Source organism: Accipiter gentilis, chromosome 32 (genome assembly GCF_929443795.1).
Source record: "Accipiter gentilis chromosome 32, bAccGen1.1, whole genome shotgun sequence".
Lineage (NCBI taxonomy): Eukaryota > Metazoa > Chordata > Aves > Accipitriformes > Accipitridae > Astur > Astur gentilis.
This window is the reverse complement of record NC_064911.1, coordinates 19,864,772-19,887,189: the sequence shown is the minus strand read 5'-3', so window position 1 is coordinate 19,887,189 and position 22,418 is coordinate 19,864,772. Positions and strand designations below refer to the sequence as shown.

The window sequence follows — 22,418 nt, the reverse complement described above, 5'->3', positions numbered from 1 at the left end:
ACAACACAAAACACCATGAAGTGCCCTCCAATTCTTCCATTATTCATTAAAATGAAATAGGCAGCTCGACATAAGGCATTCAAGCTGTTACAAAATTCATTTATCTGTAAATGACAAATGAAGCTCCTTCTCAGTATAACAGCTTTTTCTGGGGAGTCAATTTATTTAAAAGAAATTAAGACACTATCATACAGAGACATAATTACAGGATTTTATATGTAGTTGCAACCTGAAGTATCAGGGCTGTGCTTTTAGACTTCTATAGCAAAAAAGACTTATTAATCGTTATCTTGTAGACCCTATTAGGTTTGGTTCTGGGAGTGGGGGGGGGGGGGGTCTATATATCGCATAGCTATATGCCTTGATCCTGCAATGGATACGTACAGCTAGATGCCCCCTACCACAGCCAGGAAGGCTCCGTGCAGGTGCAGAAATCTATTAATGGCCACCTGCAAGGCTGTGCTGCAAAGAGGACTGGCTTGCTGCCTGTGACAGCTAGAAATACCTCTCCATGGCTGCAGCAATGCTCACATTAAGATTGCCCCTGTGAAATCTATTTAGAAGAATTTACTTACTCAATACAGTGTATCAGCAGTATGCCTTTACGCTGCAAGACTGCCCTGGCACCCCAGAAGTAAAGAACAGTACCAGACATGATAGTCCCTCTGGACAAAGTCCACAAATCTAAAACCCCTGTGATTTAGTAATTCAGTACCAAGGTGATGAGTGTTCTATAGATATCTGATGTAGATTACTCACCCAGCAAGTCTGTCACACACTCAAGCGTGGTATTTGAAAATACTAGGGTTTTTTTCTAATTACTTTTTAAGGCTTAGCAAGAAAATTTTCATCCTACTCACTGTTCCAAAATAGCCTGAAGTAGAAATATCTGGCCTCGGGAAAAGAATTACTACATTGTGTGTGTGCGTAGGTACACGCAATCCAGGAACTCCAGAGCATGCCTAACCAACACAGCTCAAACCTACAAGCAGCAGATCCTATCTGGGGATTTCGACTTCACGTCTGCACACCGGATCACTCGCCTTCTCTGCCTACCCTGCAAAGGCGACTGTACGCTGGCTCGGCAAGGCAGAGCGGAGCGGGAGGGCCAGCCCGTGCCGTGGGAGTCGAAGGAATGCTTTGAAGGCAGGACACCCCGAGCAGCACACCCAGCCCCACAGCGCTTCTGCACCATCACCTCTCCCGTGCCGTGGCCAGCGAATCTAATATAGGGGTTTGGCAGATTACAGCTATGTCTGACACGTGGGAGGGAGGCGACAGCATAGCTCTTTAAAGCCAAGAGGCAGGTGTTGACCTGCCTAAATTAGGGAATTTCACACCTAAGCCCCGCACCCTGACGGCAGGACTTAGGATTTTGTTTAATGCTTGAATTTATTGTAAATACAATGCTATGCCTCAGCATGACAACTAGCTTCTTTCGAGCTATTAAAATTTGTTGTGGTATTTCAACTTTACCAATCTAAATGCATAGTCTTGCTTAAGAACATCATTGGGTAAATAAAAACCAAGGGCTCAGATGGCTCTACAAGGAAAGGAGAAAGGGCTTTTATTTGGGGCAACCGAGATCCATTTTATTTTACATGTTTATCTTATTTGTGAAGATAAAGCTAGTGATGTTTGAGAACACTGAGGAGCATGGTAATAAAGCATACAGCAGCATCCTCCATCATCTGCACACAAAAAAACAGACGAAGCTAAGTATTTTGGTGTATAGAACCTAGAGAAAGAGCATCACTTTGATAGTCTCCAGAGGCAAAAAAAGCTTTTAAAAAGAAAAACAGAAGCAAATAGTGCATGTGGGAAGACAAAGTTAAGGCATTATGAAGGTTTAACTACATGCTCTTAAAATTCTAGTTTTTATTGTCTGCAATCACTCAAGCCCTAGTTCAGAATACTTTACTAAGCCAGTCAATCTTCTAGAGTAATACAGTGAAAAATTCCCTTAATGTGCACATCCTAGAGCCCTAGAGGGGTTCAGAACGCTGTGCCCCTTCTTAAGGGTCAAAACTTCAGTTCTTTGATATTGCTGTACTTTTAAGTGTGTTATTAACAGCAATTCTTTGGTAGATGAAAAAAGAAAAGCTTAAGAAATAGTCTACAGCGTCACGAAGTAAGCCAGACTTAAACAAGAGGGGACTGTACAGCTCTAGACTAAGGCTAGTCAAAACAGGTATAATAGCCAAGCTTCAGAAACCAGGGCTAGGCAGAAGGCTTTCTCAGGGCTCCGCAGCGAGACAAATGGGGTACACCACAAGGAGGGTGCAAAGTCCTATTGTCTGGGACGTGGCAAAGCAGGGAAGGGATCCCCCTTTCTCCTTGTCTTGCCTTAAAAGGCATTCACAAAACAAGCAAAAAACACAGCCAGGGATGTCAGCATTTTAGACTAGGTTTTCCAATCCCACCTAACTGATGTAAGAATTAGAAGCTAACTTCTGTACATCACAGGGATATTTGAAGGAAAAACTAGATGTTCATCCCAGACACGTATGAAAGAGATTTCACCAAGAAACTGCTTCATCAAACACAGTTCAAACTTTAAAGAAAGCAAATAGATCCGCAGCACAGGATACTCTCGATTTGAACTTGAAACCAGTAGAGCCAAGCATGGAAATGACATGCATGGATTGCTTTCCTTTACAGAGACCAGTTCTGGACAACTAGGACATACTACAACAGCGTAGAGGGGAGATAAAGATGTGGATATTTTAAAGAAGATAAAAAACAAGCAAATACAATACTGTGATTGCATTCCTGAAGGTGATAACTTAGAGACAGAGGTAGAAAAAGCATATTAGGCCATGTATGGAAAATTACATGCAGGAAACATGGCAGGGGGGGGAGGAGAATAATCAGGAATGGAAAATGAAAATATTTGGTGGTATTAAGTCTTCAATACACTAGCTCCACTTACCTTGGAACTTGATAAGAACTGGCCCGTTTACAGTAAAAACTACGATATTTGACTCCCATCATAAACAGTTTGCCTTATTTGATTTATAAGGCCAACACAGTAAAAATAAATAGCCTTCTAAAGCAAAAACAGGTGCCAAGAACACCGACTTGTCTTTAGGAGCAGAGTTTTGTTGTGTTTATACCACTACATGGGTACACACAACAAGGTCAACTGATAATGTAGAGGACAAATTACATGCTTCTCTGCTCAGGAGCATGAGACTACGTATGTTCTAGAAACAGCATTACTGCAGATGTTTTGAGATAGACTATTAGTAAGAACATCATCATCATCATTTTCAAAATCAAACAATTTCCTAGCTTCTGGAAAAAAGAAAGTCATTTATATTCTTACCTTGATTAAGCCACTCTAGAATTTTAAAGGACAACTTAAGAAGTCCCTATGAACATAAACCAACAAGAAACAAACGGTTTTGCTATGGAGGATTACATTTTTATCTGATTAAAATAGAAAATACTGAATAAGGAAAAAGAGAACAGTCTCTATATAATTAAATTTTCATTCTCAATATTACTCCTAGTTTTAACAGAGAATTGAAAATCTCTGAAAGTCGACACTATGGTTATATATTTATGAAGTGGGATGATTAATCTATACTAGGAAAAAAAAAAGGCAAAAAATACACAGTAGACCTGTAGATTTTACAAGGGACAGTAGGCTTGACAAAGCCTTCCTTGCTGCACATGTTCTGCTGAAAGTTAGGTTTCAAATAGATTTGGGACTTCACATGCAAATAATGGCTAAAGGCATTTCTAAACGGGTAATCTTTCACACATGCCAAATTCTGGATAGAGTTGAAGTTTTTTTAAATTATTTGAAATTATCATCAATAATTCTAACACAAGTGATAGAGTTTCTCTCTAAAAATAAATTATACATAATATTTAGGAAATAATTCTAGCACAAACCCTTAAATATTGGCTTTAAAAAAGGTTTTGCTCACTTGCGCATATTGCATAGAAAACCTCCACAGATAACCAGCCTCTGAACAATCATTAATACCACTCAGAACAAGAGATTGTTCACATCTATAGGCAACAGCAATAACCCTGTGAAGACAAAGAGATGAAGCACATGCAGGGGGTCCCAGCCGAGCCCACCCTGAGAAGCAGCTTGGGGTCTTTCTGAGGGGAAGGCTGTCACCCTGTACAGGTCCATTCTCCACAAACCAACCCTCCTCCAAGACCGCCTTCCCTAATGTTACTAAATAATTCAACACTCCTCATTGTTTATACTTGCCTCCCACAGACATTACTTCCCACATACATTTGTACTGATGGATGCTGAATTTTATCTGCCATTGACTGCTCAGTCACTTGGTACTAACTTTTCTAATAAACTTTAGTAAGCGACTACTCCTTACGTGACTATTCTTAACGCCTTATCAACAGAAAACCCCATGTCAGTATTCACACATTTTTCCATATCAATTATGAATTCACCAGAGAGTAAAGAGCTTTCAAGATGTTTAGGGTCTTTGATGAAGGTTCCTACAAATACCTTATAGAAAACCCAAGCATACTTCTTCCGGATCACACCACCCCACATATTTGCCGACCTCGTGGAAGAAGTCCAATTGGTTTACAAGATACATTTCCTTACAAAAAGCACATAGGCTCTTCCCAGTGTATCACATTTTGCCTACTCAGTTTTATGCTTGAAAACAATGATTTGTCACTCTTCAGTTCTCTAGATCTTTTAAGCCTTTGTATTGAGGCTAATTTCCTCTGGAATCAAATATAATATAAGCAATAGATTAAACTATATTCCATTGTAAGAAAGACTTGGACAAGAAACACCCCTTAAGCTTCTCCATGCAGAATACTGATGCAAATAATTAAGCTTCAACAAACAGCCTTATGTTTCTTGACTGTTCCTTTCACACGTGGACCATTTAGAAACCTGCCACAAAGTCTGGCAGGGTCTGTGTGAAGGTGTGGGGTGTTCACTGTCCTTTTTATGCCTTTCCCAGTTTGCTCCTCAAAAATATTTGTCTTGTAATGTTATCATTTAATATTTAGTTTTCCAGAGATTATGCTCTCTTCCATGTTCTCATCTGGATATATTTTCCCTTTGTCCTTTTATTTCCAATATCCTCCTTTACTCTGCTGTTTTACCATGTTTTAAGGGTTCAAAGAAAGTACTATTTTGATAGATTTTCTTGTTTTTAAATTCTCCTCCCAAAGGGAAAAAAAAAGTACATTCTTTTATATTGTAGAAAAAAACAGCACAAAGTCTCTAATATTGGGCTGAGGGTTGCACTGTGCATCAGAAGCATGAAATAAAAGGTAGTCCCTGTCCCACAGTGATTATAGTTATAATAGTAATAAGGCATTAAAAAAAGACATAAGGCGGCCATGGGAGGAAAACTGGTCAAAGATTAAATACTACCTGTATTTGGCAAATGATGCAGAAAAAGAGGTTTCATTTATCCAAGCAGAGTTTTGGAGTGTCAGTAAGGCAAACTATACAGCTCCTCACGAACACAGGACGCAAGAGAAGGGGTGCAATGAAATCTAAGCCACTGTCTGGACTGCTATGCTTATGCAAAGGCTTCCTGAAGCTGAAATCTCTGTCTTACGAGAGGCAAGAATAGTTATTCCTGACAGAAGCCAAAGCATGGTCAGTACAGCTGGAGAATGCTTACAGGCAGAGAGCTTCCTGCACAGCACTGAAGGGGTCTGGCTTTACAGACCTGATGTCAATTAAACAAAACAAAAACAAAACCTGAAAGCCTTCACCCACTGCTCCTTCCTATCTGGGACCCTACCCAGTATCCCCCCTTCACCTTGATTCTTTTTCAAAATAAGGAATCTGCTCTCTACTTAGTTATGGCTTCATCTCCAAAGCAGAGGGCTCCACAGCCTGCTAAGTGTGTAGCCCTCTAGTTATAACTGGAAAATAAGCTTACCTTCACCAGTACACACTTAATAAGCAATGGAAACATGTACTCAACATCCAAGTCCACTAAGTAGAATTAATATAGTACGTTAAGTTTTAGTCTTCATTAAATATACCTATATCATCTACTAATCTGGCAGTATCTTTTCTCCAAACTCCTCTCATGACTACCTGCAATTTAGCAATGAAAATACCCTACATGGATCAACAAGTTGTATAATGAAAACAATACTCAAACTGACAACCTGAAGCTTGATGATTTTGGAATTTTGCATTTATTTTTTTCCAAACCTAGTCCCAAACACTTTGCTGAATGACAGGCTTTACAGGAATCCATATATACATGTTTACCTTGCACAGACCTTTCTAAAACAGGGACGGGCAACTCTCATGGTAACATGAATCCCACATTTCCAATTACTATATTGCCAAAAGCTAAGCAAATAGTGCTTGTGGTGTTTTAAGTAGCATGTTTTATAACCACAGTGGTCAAAGGTTATATAGTGACATACTGTATACGTGGAGCAGTAATACCATTTATGGTTAAAAACAACCTCTATTTCAGAGCCAGAGAAGCAACTGTATGCTGTAAATTTTTTTTCAGGATACATCAATATATCTGTTAAAGAGTGTCCTGTGAAATGAAGAAGATATTTAAATGAAGTGATAAGTGGTTTTAATGAAGCGATTAACAGCAACGAACTCAGTGGTGTTAAGGAAGCTGCTGCCCGAGCATTCACACACCAATGGAGGAGTCACACATACAGGCCACCCAAGGCTTTAACTGCCCGGAGCAGAGTCCCTTCACAGCAGGCGACTCCAGTGAGCCCACGGGTGCCCCTTCCCACTCCTCACACACACACACACACTCACCCTACCTCTGGTGCACAGATTCAGACAGCCTGAGCTGGGTGCCTCCGGAGAGGGACCCCAAACACTAAACTCCCTGGGCAATTATACCCTTGCAGCCTAAGTTCCTGCCCCTCACACCATAGTCTGGTCCAACAGTAGTATTTGGGTCTGGAGTCGTCCTCTCTCTCATCAGGTCCTTTTTCCCATCCCTAGGCGGACTTTTTCTCTGTCCTGTTTTTAGGCTAGTGGTTAATACATCTCCTTTTCCTGGCTCAAACTGGCTCCAGATCTTCTTATTCCTCCAGTCAGAGGATAGGTCAACGTTAAGCAAAAGCATTAAGCAAGCTGCAAGTTCTGCTTTATCATGAACGACTACTTTTAAGCAGCTAAACAAAGTCCTTAAGGCCCTCCAAGACATAACAACGGCCTCTGTAATTTATATACATTCCCACGCTACTATAGCCTCACAATCTTGTCCCATTATTGCCACGTGTGGTCCACGTGCTCACGCAGCTCAGCTCTGCCACCTTCCACAACAGTGCTGCCGAACCAACAGCCTCCTGGCCGCGTGCTGCCCAACCTACAGATCACAAACAGCTTTCCCTCGCCTAGAAGGGGCTTCTCAAGTCACACACCAGGGAAAGCCGTTCAGGGTACCGAGGAAGACAGCAGCTCGAAACAAACTGCTGCCGCTGGAAAAGTCTCATTGACCACATCTTTGTGAGTTAGTCGAAGGTTTCTGAGAAAGGCCACGGCCGAGCGGAGGCTCGGGGAATTGCTAGCCAGCAGCAACACACTCCTACAGAAGGCAAAATGTCAGAGCAGACTGGCACTTAACCTTTGCAGCACGAACAATAAACCCGACTTGCAAACAGCACCCGGCTTCCCACCCACCGACACGCTGGCAGGGGGTTCAACCCAGTGCCCGGGAGGGCCGCAACCAGCCCCCCTGCGCACCTCGAGTACCCCGAAAGCCTGACCGGCGAGGATTAAAGTGACTGCTACAGCTGTCAGCATCTCATGAAGTGTGGATGGTGGCTCACAAATTGTTTCCTCAGACACAGAGCAGCACTCCATTAGGACAGCCACAGCATCTCCAACGCACCAGGGAGGGTGAGATTCATCCTCACTTCAGCTGCCCGATTAAACAGACACCCACCTCCATGCCAGTAGCTCTCAGCTTCCCTCTCGCTCACTTTCTGGAGGAGGGGGTACTTCTAGGACCCTCACCTCCTCCTGAGGGAGGAATTAGAGAAACTAGGCTCTACTTAAAAGGAGCCCAAGAAAAACAGTGCAGACAGATGTCAGACGAATTCCTGCAGAGCGCCCAACTGTGCACAGTAATGCAATTTGTGCGCTCTGCTGCCAGGAGGCATTAGGGTGCAGACAAGGGAAAGGGTGGATTTTCTACAGGTGCTTTCACCTGTCTTCATTTGCCTGCTTACTAACAGCTGAAAAATGACACTGCAGATGTAATAGCAAGGCAGGCAGTTTTTATTTAAACATTTGGAGGAGGGAAAAAAAAAAATTATCTCAAAACTCTACATTTTTATTGATGACAAAGGAAGAACATTAGGCAGCAGAACATAGATGCCCTTCAGGGAAGGGACATTTCGTGATGAATTTCCAGCTAAGGATCAAAGGCTTGTAGAAGAACACACTAAAATCAGGGTTTCTAACAGATCAGACTATCTAAAGCTCCTATTTTTCAGTTCCATTATATATGACTATATCCTGCATCATCAGCCTTTGGGTTCCTGAATGAAGGCAGTGCTCCTTCACTGTCAGAGGAACAGACCTCGAGGGAATGAAAGGACAGAATAGCAAGGCTTTGAGAAGAACAGTAGAGACACCAGCTAAAGCATCTTAGCAAAGGAACTCAAATATCTGGCACTTAATTTCATAATTATCTCCTCGGACTGCTAAAGAAACAAAACATAGCCTCAAATCCTATTTCATCAAAACTGAAATATTTAAGAAGCAGAATGCCTAACCTAGTTCTTGATGTAACACTGACAAACCTGCACTTGATGACATCAACTTCCCCTGTGATGACAAACCTGTGTAAACACTCATTAGCAGGTACTGTTTCCCAGGAGAGTCTATTTTCAACAAATTAACACAGTAATAGTACCAGCTTTCAAATATATACTTTCAGGTTCAGCGCTTGCTCCAGCTGCATGCTCAGAGCAGCATGAAATAGACAGCACTCAAGCCCCGTTAACTGCAGAGATAAGAAATAAACCAGAGGAGGGCTCAGAGTTTTCATAGTTTAATGAAAGCACAGCAAGAGCAAAGCTTGAAAAAGGTCACTAGGAGACAAAAGCAGTGCAGTAATGCTAACATAAAATGCTCGACCTTTATTTAATCTTAATCCCATTATCCTTTTTCACATCATGACAATAAATCCCACTAAACTAAAGGGATGTATGCTATTTTCTTCCTGTGACTGCGTGTAGAAGAATTCTATGGAAAGTACAAGTAAATACAGGACGTTTCCAAAAAATTCATATATTTATAAATATATATATATACACACACACACGTACAAAACCTGCAAAAGTTAAATCTGTTACCAGAGGATGAAAAATAACAAACAGTACGAATAAATAAATAACCTTACTGAAGTGCATTTTTCTTCCTGTTTACATGCCAGATGAAAGATTTTTAAGTCAACACATCTAGTAGATGTTCCGGTATACAATCTCATACATTGATTTATTTTTTTTCCAGGATCATCTAACAGGAGAAGGATGCTCCCTGTAAAAGAATTCTTTCATAAAAGCAGAGATATGACTAGAGATAAAAATCAATACACAAAACCTTTATGTTTCCACATTTATAAATATGTAACAGGACCAAGAAGAAAACTGATGAGTTGCTCTCTAATATAATGATGTTCTTCACAGAATAAAAATATATATGGGCCCTTTTTATTCTTTAATTAATATATGTCATTCTTTATTAAGCATGGTTTTGCTCAATTTTAGCCATGTGTCTGGGATGCAAAATCTCCTTCTGTAAAAGAAATATTAGCAGTGATAACTTTTGATGAGTAAGTCATTAGGAATGGCAGAAACAGCTGGAGAAAAAAGCAATTTTGCCAGAGAATTCCTACATCCTGCACTATTGATCAGAGTTAAATATGTCCATGCCCAGGCGCTTCTAGGATGATTTTCTCCACTCTATGTAGACACATGCACACTGTCTTCATATGAACAAAACAGTAGGAGGCAAGATCTGTTAAAAACAAAAAGAACTTGCAAAAACTGTAGTTGAGAGTATATTTTACACCAGGTCTTTTGTCACTCACGGACATTAGAAACAGGGAACAGGAATGCCCTCTTCTCACCATCTTCTTTGGCCTTCATTTTACACCTGACGTAAGTAAACTAAGAGGTATTGCTCAAAAATAGCTTCCTCAAGATTTTTCCCATACAAACTATAGCTATTCATGAAAGAAATTCAATCCTCCTGACCACAGGGGAGACAAACTTCTGAGGCAAGGAAAAATTGTATTAAACTCTCCAAGTGAACAACCTATACCTGTCTGTCTTAATATATTGTATCAGCCTTTTAAAAGCATTGTAAAAATGTTAATGCCAACAGCGAAAGCTGGTTTTGCAACATTTGAGGAAATGAGAGAGAATAGATGCAGAAATGGCACAGAGGTGAGATTAAAATTTGAGAAATTCAGGTGTTAGTTCCATGCTTCACCCTTAGTATCACAGTTTCTTAAAAAAGTAATTACACACACATGTATGTTCTTAACCCTGTTGAAGATGCATGCTAAATAATGCACTACAAAATGTTAACAGATTCACTGCTTGTTTATTCCTCCATAATTTTTCAGAGCTTTGACACTAAAATGATGAGCTTCATTCTCGCTTTTAAGTCAACATCTCTAAAAACAAAACAAAACACCACCACACCCAGCTGCTTTCTAGTATCTTCTCCCTGCTGCCCCCCCCCCCCTTTTTTTTTTTGAAATCCAAGCAATTTTAAAAGCTCTGCGTCCTTCTAGGGGATCAAGTCATGGTCACTGATAAGCAAATGTATCTTCCTTGCAAAACTCAAACCTCACTAAGTAGAAAGGGAAACATCAGAGCAAATATCATGAGTTAGTGACTTCAACGAATAATGATTTTTTTAAAGTAGAGTACTCAAGCTGGGAGGAAAAAAAAAAGTCAATGCATCATGAGAAGGCTTAAGGAAAATACCAACTGGTCACATATACATAACTATAGTTGTGTCTTGGTAGCATCAGCTACACAAAAGAACATGCTACATGTAAATAAGTATTCCTGTTTCTGTAGTTCCCCCACAAAACGTCAGTGTGAGCTTCCTAACGTTTTCCCCTCACTGGCACTGTTCTTCAGAGAACAGGCAGCTGCACAGAAGAATCACTGAATAATCTGCCAGAACTTGCCTGTGTACATCTGAAGCAGCGATTTTTTTTGTGCCTTTTCAGAAGAACCTAAATGCTCCTACAGAAAAATGAAGAGTGAATGGATTCTTTCCTTACTACTGACATTAAAGCTGTCAATGCTGTGCACGCTATATCAACAGTGATTTGCATTGGTCATCCTTTAAGACTTTATAGAGTAGTGTTAACACAGGCATAAAAAGAACACTAATATTTAACATTAAAAGTTTCAAATAGGGAGAAGGTTTTTGAAATGGAAAGCTTTCCATGAATTGCAACAAGTTGAGGTTAACCCCACGCTGCCTCACAGCAGCTTATGCTGTCTCCCCGACACAAGGCCCATCTACAAAACACGTGGATGCTCAGTATCCCAGCTGTGAACTGTAGACACCTCACCTCTCTGAAATCAAGCCCAAGATGCGCCTTTGTTGTGGTTAAAGCATCCTTCCTTATTACCGTCCCTAAGCAATGAGGACCCCAAAGGGAGGCAACCACCTTCAGCTTTACATTTCTAGAGAGTCTCAAAAAAATGTACACTTTCATACCCATTACTTCCAACTCTTCCTAAAATAGTCTGGTTGCACTATCCTTGCCAACACATACTGACCTCTCTGTAGTTTACCCCCTGCCTCCACACACACGTATGAGGACACAGTTTAAAATGCTTTTGCAACGTCCACTCCCCACACGCATTTGTCTACTACTCTCACTCTGTCAAACAAAACTACTACACACCTTTCAGCTACCTAAATTTTAAAAATGAGACATGAAAGTAGTCAGGGAAGTCTCCACCTTTCTCAATAGCTTACCGTATCTTCTTGGATTAACTTTTCATCTCCTAGATGTGTCTGTGCTGTACGCAAAAACCCTCACTCCTCCTGACAGCAATTTGCTGTTCTGCCAACCTTTTTAAAAAGCACATGCCCTCATGCTACAAGCAAAGTGTTAAAAGAGCTGCTACTTCTCCATACTTAGCAGGCAATCTGTGTAGGAGATGAAAATATATACTGTTCTCAAAGGCAAAAAATTTCTAAAGATATTCTACACAACACAAACCACAACCTTAATTCCCCCCCCCCTTTATTTACACTGCCCTGAACTTTTCATCAAGGGGAATATAACAAGGCTAAATATCAAGAATAGTTTTATAATGATTTTGACAGCTCTTAAATCTGAAACTAAGCAGTTGTACATGGCCTCATATACTCCCTTCCTTTCAAATGTGCTGAAAAAAATTTGCCCTCAGGCATGTAAGGCTTTGACAGGTGGGTTCCAGTTAAGGCTCCCGATGAGAAGCACAGCTCAGCTAGAGTAAGAGAAAAGGTGTTTTTTCAGATAACTACTACATATCCCTAACTATCTTAGTAACTTAAATCCTGAAACACTGAAAGACAGCATGTATGTGCTAGGAATAGAGCTAATATTTGGTGATGCTGTAGGTGGCAGCAGGATCTCTTCTACTCTCTTCCAACCCTAAAATCCTCCACAAATATCTTACAGAAAAACAGCAAAGCTGCTACTGCTTTAGTAATACAACAGACTTGACACTATTAAATTCCTTTCTACCAAAGAAATGGTAGAACCCTATACCAGCAGAGTCTCCATGTGCAGAGCCCATGCAAAAAAAGCCACAGCAACATGCTTGCCTGCTGCAGTTTAGCTCCAGATGTGCCCGCCATCTGGTGCCACAAATCCCACCACATTCAGAATGAAAAATCCAACCCTTGCTAACAGCGTTATGGCTGACATTCTTACTTCTTCCACGAAGCCAGCAAGCTTGCATCTGACATTTTTCCTTGACAAAGGAAGCTCTCAAAGCAAGGAAATGTTTTTCATGGAAGCCAGCAACTAGCGTCATTTATCTCTTCATTCACTATACAGTGCAAACAGGTGAAAAACCTAGGAAACAAATCAGCTGCAGTATATAAAACAAGAGCCTTGCCTACTTAAATGTACTTACTGGATTTAGAAATTGATAAATATTTTACAATTACTGCGAGAGAGTGCATTCAAAAATATGCTAACTGCAGCATTTACAACAAGAAATCTGAAAACTGCATACAACAATGTGACACGTCAGTGATTCTCTCTTGGTTTAGTTACTTTTAAAAATCACAGAAGTATGCATCCTGGTCCAAAACATACTAAAAAGAGAGATATGTCAAAAAGTTTTTGGGGGTCTTTTTTTATTTCTTCTTTTACACCAGTTTTACCTTCCTTTGCTAATCCGGAATTCCACTACTACAACTTTAGTTAATAAACCTACTAATCAGGGTTGCTACATTAGGGGAAAGCGAACAAGAACTGCAGTCGTTTTTGACATAAGCATGAAACCCCAAAACCCATCAATGGTAATATGAGAACAGCAGCAGTTGTTTATTCCATACTTTGTTCTATATCCCAAGAAATTTGTCTTAACTTCATCTAGTCAATACTTCTTGAAATGTAATAGCGACATTCACTCTGCAAATCCAGGAACCATACTGGAATACTTTTCAAAGTAAATTAGACATCTGAACTTTTATTCCCTCCCTCTTGACTAATGCTTATCTAGAACCTGTACCAAGTTGACAGAACCACCCTGAGCAGTGGCTGCCATACTGCAGCACACCTGTACCGAAGTAAAAGATCACAGTCGCTGTGTTCCAATATAAAAGGCTGGGTCACAACATACCATGCCCCTGAAAGAGCAGGAACTCGCTGCTGCCAAGGGAGTCTCAAGGCTTCTGCATCTGCTTCTCCTGTTCTTTTCTTCTGTCTACCTCCACGTGTCATGAACCAGGATGCAGCTGCTCTTTCTCCAGACTGATGGGCCAAAAAAGCTTGCTTGTTTGGACTGTAATTGCTTGGTCTAATAAAAAGAGGTTATCTGTCCACAAACCTTGCCTCACTGGAAAGACATATTCGTCAGATGTAGCATTCTTAGCAGAAGGCAGCTGACTATGGAGCTCCTTGCCAGGACTGATTAGACACAGACTAACTGGTCAGATCAAAGTTCAGGACACACCTGTACAAGACAAGGCTTTTGTTCAATACTCGCAACAGAAAGTAGTTCTGCTGAACACAGAACCCCATATCACCACGCACCCAGGCTGAAAGTTGGAACTTGCACAGGAATCCTGCATCCTTCCAGAATTTTGTTTCACATGTAGATACAAATCAAAAGACAGAGTCAGGGCTTGAAAAACCTGCCTACCCACAACAAGTGAAAGAGGAGAGGAATGAGTAGGTTGAGTTGGCTTAAGTAACAGAAGCCAGTAAATATTTTGGAAGGGAAGAGGAGGAGTCAGAGGTGCAGCAAAAGTCACATCCCCTCCTGTGCATGTAAGAGGAAAGCTTGGAAAAAGGAAGAGCAGGTCTACGCACACACAAGAAGGATGGCCTTCCTCTATGCCTGAATTGACAGCAGCAGGAGGAATGGATTCCCCTGGGGTAGCAGGCAATGGGACAAAGAAAATTACAGGTATAGTGTCACAAGCAGCCGACTATATCCACATTCTCTATCTCACTGAGAAGGATTAATGCTGCCAACAAAAACCTATACCAGTAGAATATTCGGCATCCAAACCTCTTAGATGAGAACACAATGGTATTTGAAAATAAGTTCTCCCAAACAAGCAAGCAAACATTTTGGTATTGTCTCTGTCCATAGGCAAGAAGACTATCTAACTGTAAGAGAGAAATATTTTTGTCTTTGCTTTTACTACACTTTTACTGATGCACTGAGCGTTTCTGAACCAAAAGGAGAAAGTCAGCTACCACTAGAAGATAAAGACATTCTTGTGCCTGATGAAACATTTGAAGACTCAGGCAGATTACTTCAGTATAATGCGCTTGGGTAAATCCAGAATCAGGAGCCAAACCCTGCACCACCTTATCAAAGCAGTGCTAGCTGATGCACACTGAAAGAGGTTTTCTACCTACAAACCTGACACTATCAGCCCTTAGAAGTTTGTGTAACTACATCAATTCAATTCCCAAAGACCACACTGTACACTCAATGGCTGTTACTCAAGCTCTACCTACAAATATGTAACTATTTATTTATTTCACTGTTCCCTAAAAAGATTACTTAGCATCTGCCAGACAATGCTGAAACCACCTTTTTACTGAATGACACTTAAGAACAAAATATTAGATTTATTCTGGCAAGGCATGAAGTAATAGACTAGATGATATAGCTGGAAACAAAAAGGGGGGGGGGGGCTGAATGTATTCAAACCTAGTTGGAGTTAAAGCTAGCTTTTAGCTGCTGAACCGTTCTTACATATTCCTTTAAGTTTTCTTTCTTGGGGCTTCTCAGCTGTCGGATATTGTGAAGGACTGTACAATATAATCAGCCTGAAATGCTGCTTCTCAGAATCAGCTCCAGCAGGTCTCAGCCATTGCGACTGAAGGTCAGAATATGAAAATCCCACCTTCCAAGCGCTACTTTACACCATAGAAGTTTTGACCAGAGTTTCTCAAGATGTGTGCATCACCAGGAGGCATCTGGATTCATTTCAGTGCAAAACAGCCATTAGAAAACCATCTTGAGGACTTCTGCCCCTCTACTTCTCCAAGTTGTTAACTTAAGGAACTATATCATACTGCAACATGGTAGCCAATAGCTGCTGTGAAGACTAGGACAACATTCCTCAGCCTGTTTGTTTTTTTGTTACCTTTGATTTTCAAAGAGCTCTTTGATATGGTGATTCTCCATTTCTGAACAGTAATGCCTGAAGCAGAGGTTAAATAGCATTGAATGCATTTTCTTTTCCTTTCCACCTTTTTCCTCTTCCCAGTCTCCTTGCCTCCCCTGCAGCTGCCACAAGAAAAACATAAGAGCCACCTTAGCCCTCCAGGCTCCAACTGCAGGAGGCAGGTGGGCTGGTGAAAGGTCGATTCCTGCCAGAGCCCATCTGATGGGACCAGCCTCTGCCTTGGCATCACGCTTTTCTCTCCCTCCGCTCCCGAGGCTGGATGGAGCAGGACAAGCTCTGCTGGAGCACAGAGTGCAAGAATTAATTACTGCATTGAGTGCAAATAGCAAGCTGGAGCAAGGAGCAAGCTAGAGCACAGGAGTGTGTGTATATATATATATATGGAAGATATATCCAAGTCTTCTGGATGCATCTCTAGCTCCTGAAGCTGTAATTTGTGGGACACTAGGAAGCACAGTGTATGCTTGCAGTGATCTTACATCCTGCCCCCCCAGTGCCTTCTTCTAGCCACCAGGGAAGAGAGAGCAGTGAAGGAGGTACTGTTGCTCTGATTGAAGTGGCCATCCTTCTGCCCTTGTAGGCAGGGGTGAGCAGATGACAATGGGGAAGGAGGAAAACACCATTAGAGAGAAAAATAAAAAGGCAATTTATAAAAATTCAAGAGTTAACCTAGTAGGATGTCAGTTTATCAATAGCATGGGTGCACCATTATCAGCAAGCAAGCAACAGAAGATCTATGCATTACAGGGGTTTTATATCAACAGACAATTCAGTGGTCTTCCAGGAGCATTACTGTGCTATTTTAAACACCTTTTGAGTTGCTACATGGCCTGTAAGCTTGTCACTATGCTTTAGGGAGCATTCATTACAAGGAACCTTGGTTGCATGAAGACTTCCTTTACAGTCTTCAGTTTGTCTTCAGCATTACGGATTTGAAAGTGGATGTGCTTGTACTGTGTAACATGACTTTCATTTCCATTCACACATCATTTGGAGAACTTCATCACAGATTAATATATTAAGATACAAAGCCAGTCTACCTATTCTTTTTAAAACACCCTTTGGCAGTGTGAGACTTAAAGGGAGACTGGATACAGGCAGTGACTATGGTATAAGAACAGAGACTACAAAACCTCAGAGGGGAGTTAAAAAAAACCAAAAAACAAAGAAAGCAAAACCACATCAACCCAGAACAGGGAAAACATACTGCAAGGCAGGGAAATGCAAAATTGCCCTTAGATTATAAAAAGCATTATGAAAAGCAAACTCTTCCTGTTACCTGTAAATGCCTCAAATAATCTGTGCAGTTATTTCTGTTTCAGATTTTCTTTCAGTGCCGTAACTTGATAATGGAAATCCAAACTTTCTGCATAATACTTTCTCTCAACAATCTCTCCCCTATGCACCACTCAAACATTTTCATCCATTGCCATAACCCAGCCATGAAACACATTCTGGACTACAAGCCTGCAATCCAGCATCCTCATCCAGAACCTCATCAAAAACCCATTTATGCCAAAGGAAGGTCACCCATGTATTTCATTGCACCATTAAACCACTTCCTATGACTGTTGAGAATTGCCATGTTTACTTATAACCACAGCACTTAGCACTACTAAACCCAGGAAACATAATGGAAATACTTACATCTATTAATAGACCATCAAGCATATGGGGAAAAGATGCCCTGTGGCTGAAGCACAGTATTACAAGTCAAGAAACTAAGGATAAAAGTAAAGCCCCAGTCCCTCTTCCCTGTAGGCCCAGGAAAGGAGAACCAGCTCATCCATAATTTATTTTGGAAGCCATAATTGGCTTACTGTTTATCAACATTTTAAGAGCCCCAACAGCACGTTTCCAGTCCTCTCCCTGAGGTCTCTTTCCCCTGACACAGTCTCACACACACACGCCACATTCAACACAAAAGAAGGAATGAAAATGACTGGCGAGAGCAGGCGGGTCGCCAGTGATGGGAGAAGGAATATGCTTCCCATTACTTGACAGCACCCTCCCAAGGGAAGGGAAATTAAACCCCTTTACTTAAAATACGTAAAATCACAGTAACGATGTGTGGATAGACACTGCAGTATCGTCCTATTTTCCCTTCTGGGACAAAAAGAAAGGCCCTTCTTGTGTGATTTACCATGTAGCCAACTTAGTAGCATGAAAAAAATATTTTTGTTTTACATGACTGGAGCTTTTTTCAAAATGAGGTTTATTTTACTTACAATATAACTGTATATTGGAAGTTTACTGCAACTCAATAATCAAGGCTACTTTATTCAGACTGGAGTATTCTTCAAACCATTACTTGATTTACTGCTTAGGTGAAAAAGCAGCAGTGCTCTCCCTGGCCGGGCAGGGGAGGACCCCTTCAGCATTTTTGCTCTAGTTAACAAACCCAGGCATGCCGCACTGCCTTAGGGAAATTTGTATATTTCTTTTTTGATCAAAGCCACAATAAGAATTTCAGTATTCCACCACACCTACAACCAAAATTAACTGCCAACTATAAATATGCGAATGAACGTTTTGCCTAAGTAAAGAAGAGCTCTGCTAGCTTCTGCTTGGCATCAGACAAGTAAGTTGATAATTCATATGGATTGAACCAAGCAAGGCATACTCCCAGATTTTACCTAATTGAAACAAAACCACAATACGTCCTCCAGCATCTGGCATTAAAACAGACAAAACAATTAGATATACTAGTGTTACTACTATTTTCTTAAAGATTTTGAGACGTTTTTACAGTTGCATCCACAAACTGATACACGGTATCATGTATTTTAATCCAACACATCCTTTTCCATCCTATCAAAACCTGAGGGAGAAGTGATAAATTCTACAGCCTCATTTTATTTATTAAAATCACTAGTAGGAAAAAGGAGTATCTAAGAGAAATTATTCAGCAAAGGAAAGTAGATTTATGAAGCTTCACATACCTTCTTCTTCCAAAATGGTTGGATGCACAATGCAACAATGATGGTGCTATGGTTATGGGGCATAAAATCCATTTCTCTTTTTGTGCAAGCAGATGCATTAATGTGTACGTGGGGCCAACAGACAGCCGGCTCTGGCACAAAGTACCAACTCAGAAGGCACCCCAGACTAAAATGTTCATCCTATCAAACCAAGTTAATACATATTCAGTGGACTGGTCCTCTTGGAAGGCAAATGCAAGCACACAGGAATGACTTTACAAAACAACAGATGTGATTATTAGTGAAGGGGTTGACCTCAAAAGCTTGAACAATTTCATCTATTTCTGTACTCAAAGTACAGAAAAAGGAGTGTTTGCAGATTTTTCACACACCAGAAAAAAGATTTGGATGCCCAGGACTGTGCCAAACATATATTTACTCTTGTAATGGAAAACAGAAAGTTCAAAAATTTAAATATTATATGACGCACAGGAAACAATCTCTTCTGTTAAATTGCTCCAAGAAATTCAGCTCCACACTATGTTTTTCAAGTTATCCCAATCAATAAAAGCACATATGCGTTAACACTGGGACACAAAAAGTTGCAGTTTCCATACTGTAAATGAATTAATTTGACAAAAGTGAAATATTAATAAGAGAAGTTTGCTACTGGCACCTTTATTTATGCCAGGAAAACCCACATGAAACCACAGTGAAAGAAAAAACTTTAGCACACTGAGAAAAAACAGTTTAAAGAAAAATGACTGCTACGCAAACAACCATGAAAACCCTGCACAACATCAGGAATACTTCTTCCAGGCACCACTGCTTTGGACATTCTTGCTGAAAAGCAGCTAAAAAGCAAAAAGGAGCCTACCTGCTACTTAACTGAAGTTTATGCAAAGATCACAGAAATGCTTTATCAATCTCAGCAAAGTAGATGTTTGTCTGCAGTACCTTAATACCACAAGAACAAACAGCTTCCTCTTGATCAAAGGAAAACACACACAAACACACACTTGAAAGCAGTAGCAAAACCCTCCAGATATTCAAGTGCAAAAGAGAAACTGACATCCCAGAATTTAGGGCAAAACATTTCCACACAGTTTTATCTGGCATTTGGTAACGAAAAATGATATACGCAAATAATACAGTAAATGAAAACAAGCACATGCTCCACAAGACTTCATATCGCAGAGGAGACAGCTATTAAATAGTTAAAAGAAAAGTGTAACTACTGCAGATAATTCATTTAAGAGTTACAGGCAGAAAATGAAGAAAAAAAATAAGATGTGACCAACAGGCATTTTAATATATTAATTCATCACATCTGCAGAAAGCCTTAAACATTTATGCATTATGTATGTACATACACAGATCACACAAGACAACTCAAAAGCAGAATTAATTCTATATGAAACACTTTGATTACTATTTAGCTGCAACAAGAAGTACTTCACAAAGATCCTTAGAACACTCAGACCCACAGAGAGTGCTGGGTGCTATGGTTTTAGGATCTTGACAGTTTCATGATACAAATGAAGAAAGGAAGAAAAAATGTGTTATTTGAATGACAAAGTCTGGCAGATGTGTTACAGTGTTTTAAATAACATAACAATAATCTTGAGTTTCTTTAATATTTTTTTCTCCATTTTAATGGTTAGATTTCCACTTTGTGAAACCCACTTACCTCTTATCTTTATGCCCCCACACACCATCATCATCATTCATCATTGTGGAGATAAAACACAGCGAAAGGCATTTCTAAATATCCTGTCTAAAGTCAGTCCAGGGTAATACTATGCTGTAAAATACCTCTGCGATAAGCCAAGGTTTCAAGTCACTTTTTTCACTGGGTAAGCTGCTTGAACACAAGTATATTGGGAAAACTAACACATACCATGTTCTTACATGCACTAATTCCAACCATAGAAAATACATAGGTAATATATCAAGTTGTGGTGGAAATACAGAACACAAGTCAGTTACAGCAAAACAACTCAGAAATTATCTAAACATCATCAACCATGCAGGTTAAAAAAAAAAAAATCTGTTGCAGTACTGAAAGATCTTTGCTTTTGATTACTGCAATAACCTTGGTTGAGTTACAACATTCCATTATTTAAGCATATTATCCAAATTTTCCTTCTCAGCCAGTAGGAGAGATTCACAAGAAAATTAAATTTGTGCATGTAACACAAGTGTATCTAAGATACTTACTGACCCAAATCACTGTACCACCTATCACACACACACCCCACCTGAAAGGTAACTATATCAAACAGAACCTAGGAGATACACAGACCCCACAAACCCCAAAGTTATCAGGCTGAGAACAACTGTGAGAGCCCATTAAAGGGGGAAGATGGAAACAGGGAGCAGACAACCTGAGCTGGTTGTTACTCAATGCAATTACCTTTCGCATAATTTGCATTCATTTCCTCATCATCTGTATTTCCCCCCAACCTGGTCGGTCCAGTTAGTTATAAAAATTCTATACAAACAATACTTTAAAAAACAAAACAACACATAAATGGATATAGAACTTAAACTGAGAATAACTGCTTCTAGGATCTCCTCAACAGCTTGAGCCAGTCGTAAACAAAGGGCTGAAAACTGCAATGCCCTGTCAGAGAGTTGGTGCAAAACCCAGATTTCACGAGGAGTGGTCAAGATAACTGGAACAGAGAAAAGCCAAACAAGGTACTCAGCAATACTGACACCAGGACCTTCTGGCAGAGGTGAAACACACAAGAAAGAAATAATATTTTTTTTTCTCCCAATCACCTGAACAGTCCAGAATTAAAAGCCTTGCTCTTACTTTTCTGTAACCTTAAAATGCATTTGTAAGTGAATGACAGATATGAATAAGATTTTAAAAGCATTTCCCCTGCTGGTTTTGCTCCACACACATTAAATGACCGATAACTAAGAAAGTTATAATTGTGTTTTATTTATTCATGAGACAAAAAAAGCCTTACTACATAAATCTTCATACCATATCAACATGCAGGATATACAGTTTCATTTACATTAAATATGTACATGCTCCTTCAATTAGCATGTCTAGAAATAATTACCTAATATAAAAAGAAGTAACCCCAGTGCCTTTCTACTGCTACAGATACACCAGCCACCAAAGCAAATGGAGGTACATGACGCTATACAACAGTGTCTTACAAACACTTAAGTTTTCAGATGCTTCACTTGCCTAACATGCATTTCAAGTCATATACCTTCTTTTTATTTCTGCAATCTTGGAATTCAAAGGCAAGATATTTTTCTTCACTGCAATTTAATGAAACTTAGTTGGAAAGGGATCTGACTTTTTTTTTGAAAGAACAGAGGCAAAGTCTGTCAGTGTTACCGTATTTTAAATAACAAAACGATAACCTTGAGAGGATGTAGTAGATTAAACTGCTCTGAACTAAAACCAATACTCGCAAATGGTAACATCACATGAAAAGCAGCACATGAATTAACCTTGGGGATAAACAACCTTCAATGTCCATATATAAGAGAAAAGAATATAATATAAAAAAAGAGTGTAAGCGTACTTTCTTTAAATCATTTTGGCTGATAAGAAATCAGTTGGAAAAGCACTGCTGTGAAGAAGAAAA

General features: G+C 40.0%; 1 protein-coding gene across 10 annotated transcripts in view; it reads right to left on the bottom strand.

Annotated features, from left to right (window-relative positions):
* MAP7D2 (MAP7 domain containing 2) overlaps nt 1-22,418 on the bottom strand; it is an 85,888-nt gene that overhangs the window by 60,621 nt on the left and 2,849 nt on the right. For 9 of the 10 annotated variants that reach the window (XM_049834842.1, XM_049834843.1, XM_049834845.1 and 6 more), the window contains exon 1: nt 18,820-18,926. The exons of the other annotated variant lie outside the window; for it this stretch is intronic. In XM_049834842.1, coding sequence (XP_049690799.1) covers nt 18,820-18,917 — 98 coding nt within the window. In that variant the 5' untranslated portion in view covers nt 18,918-18,926. Of the gene's footprint in view, nt 1-18,819; nt 18,927-22,418 lie in introns of those variants that run through there. 10 annotated transcript variants of the gene reach the window in all.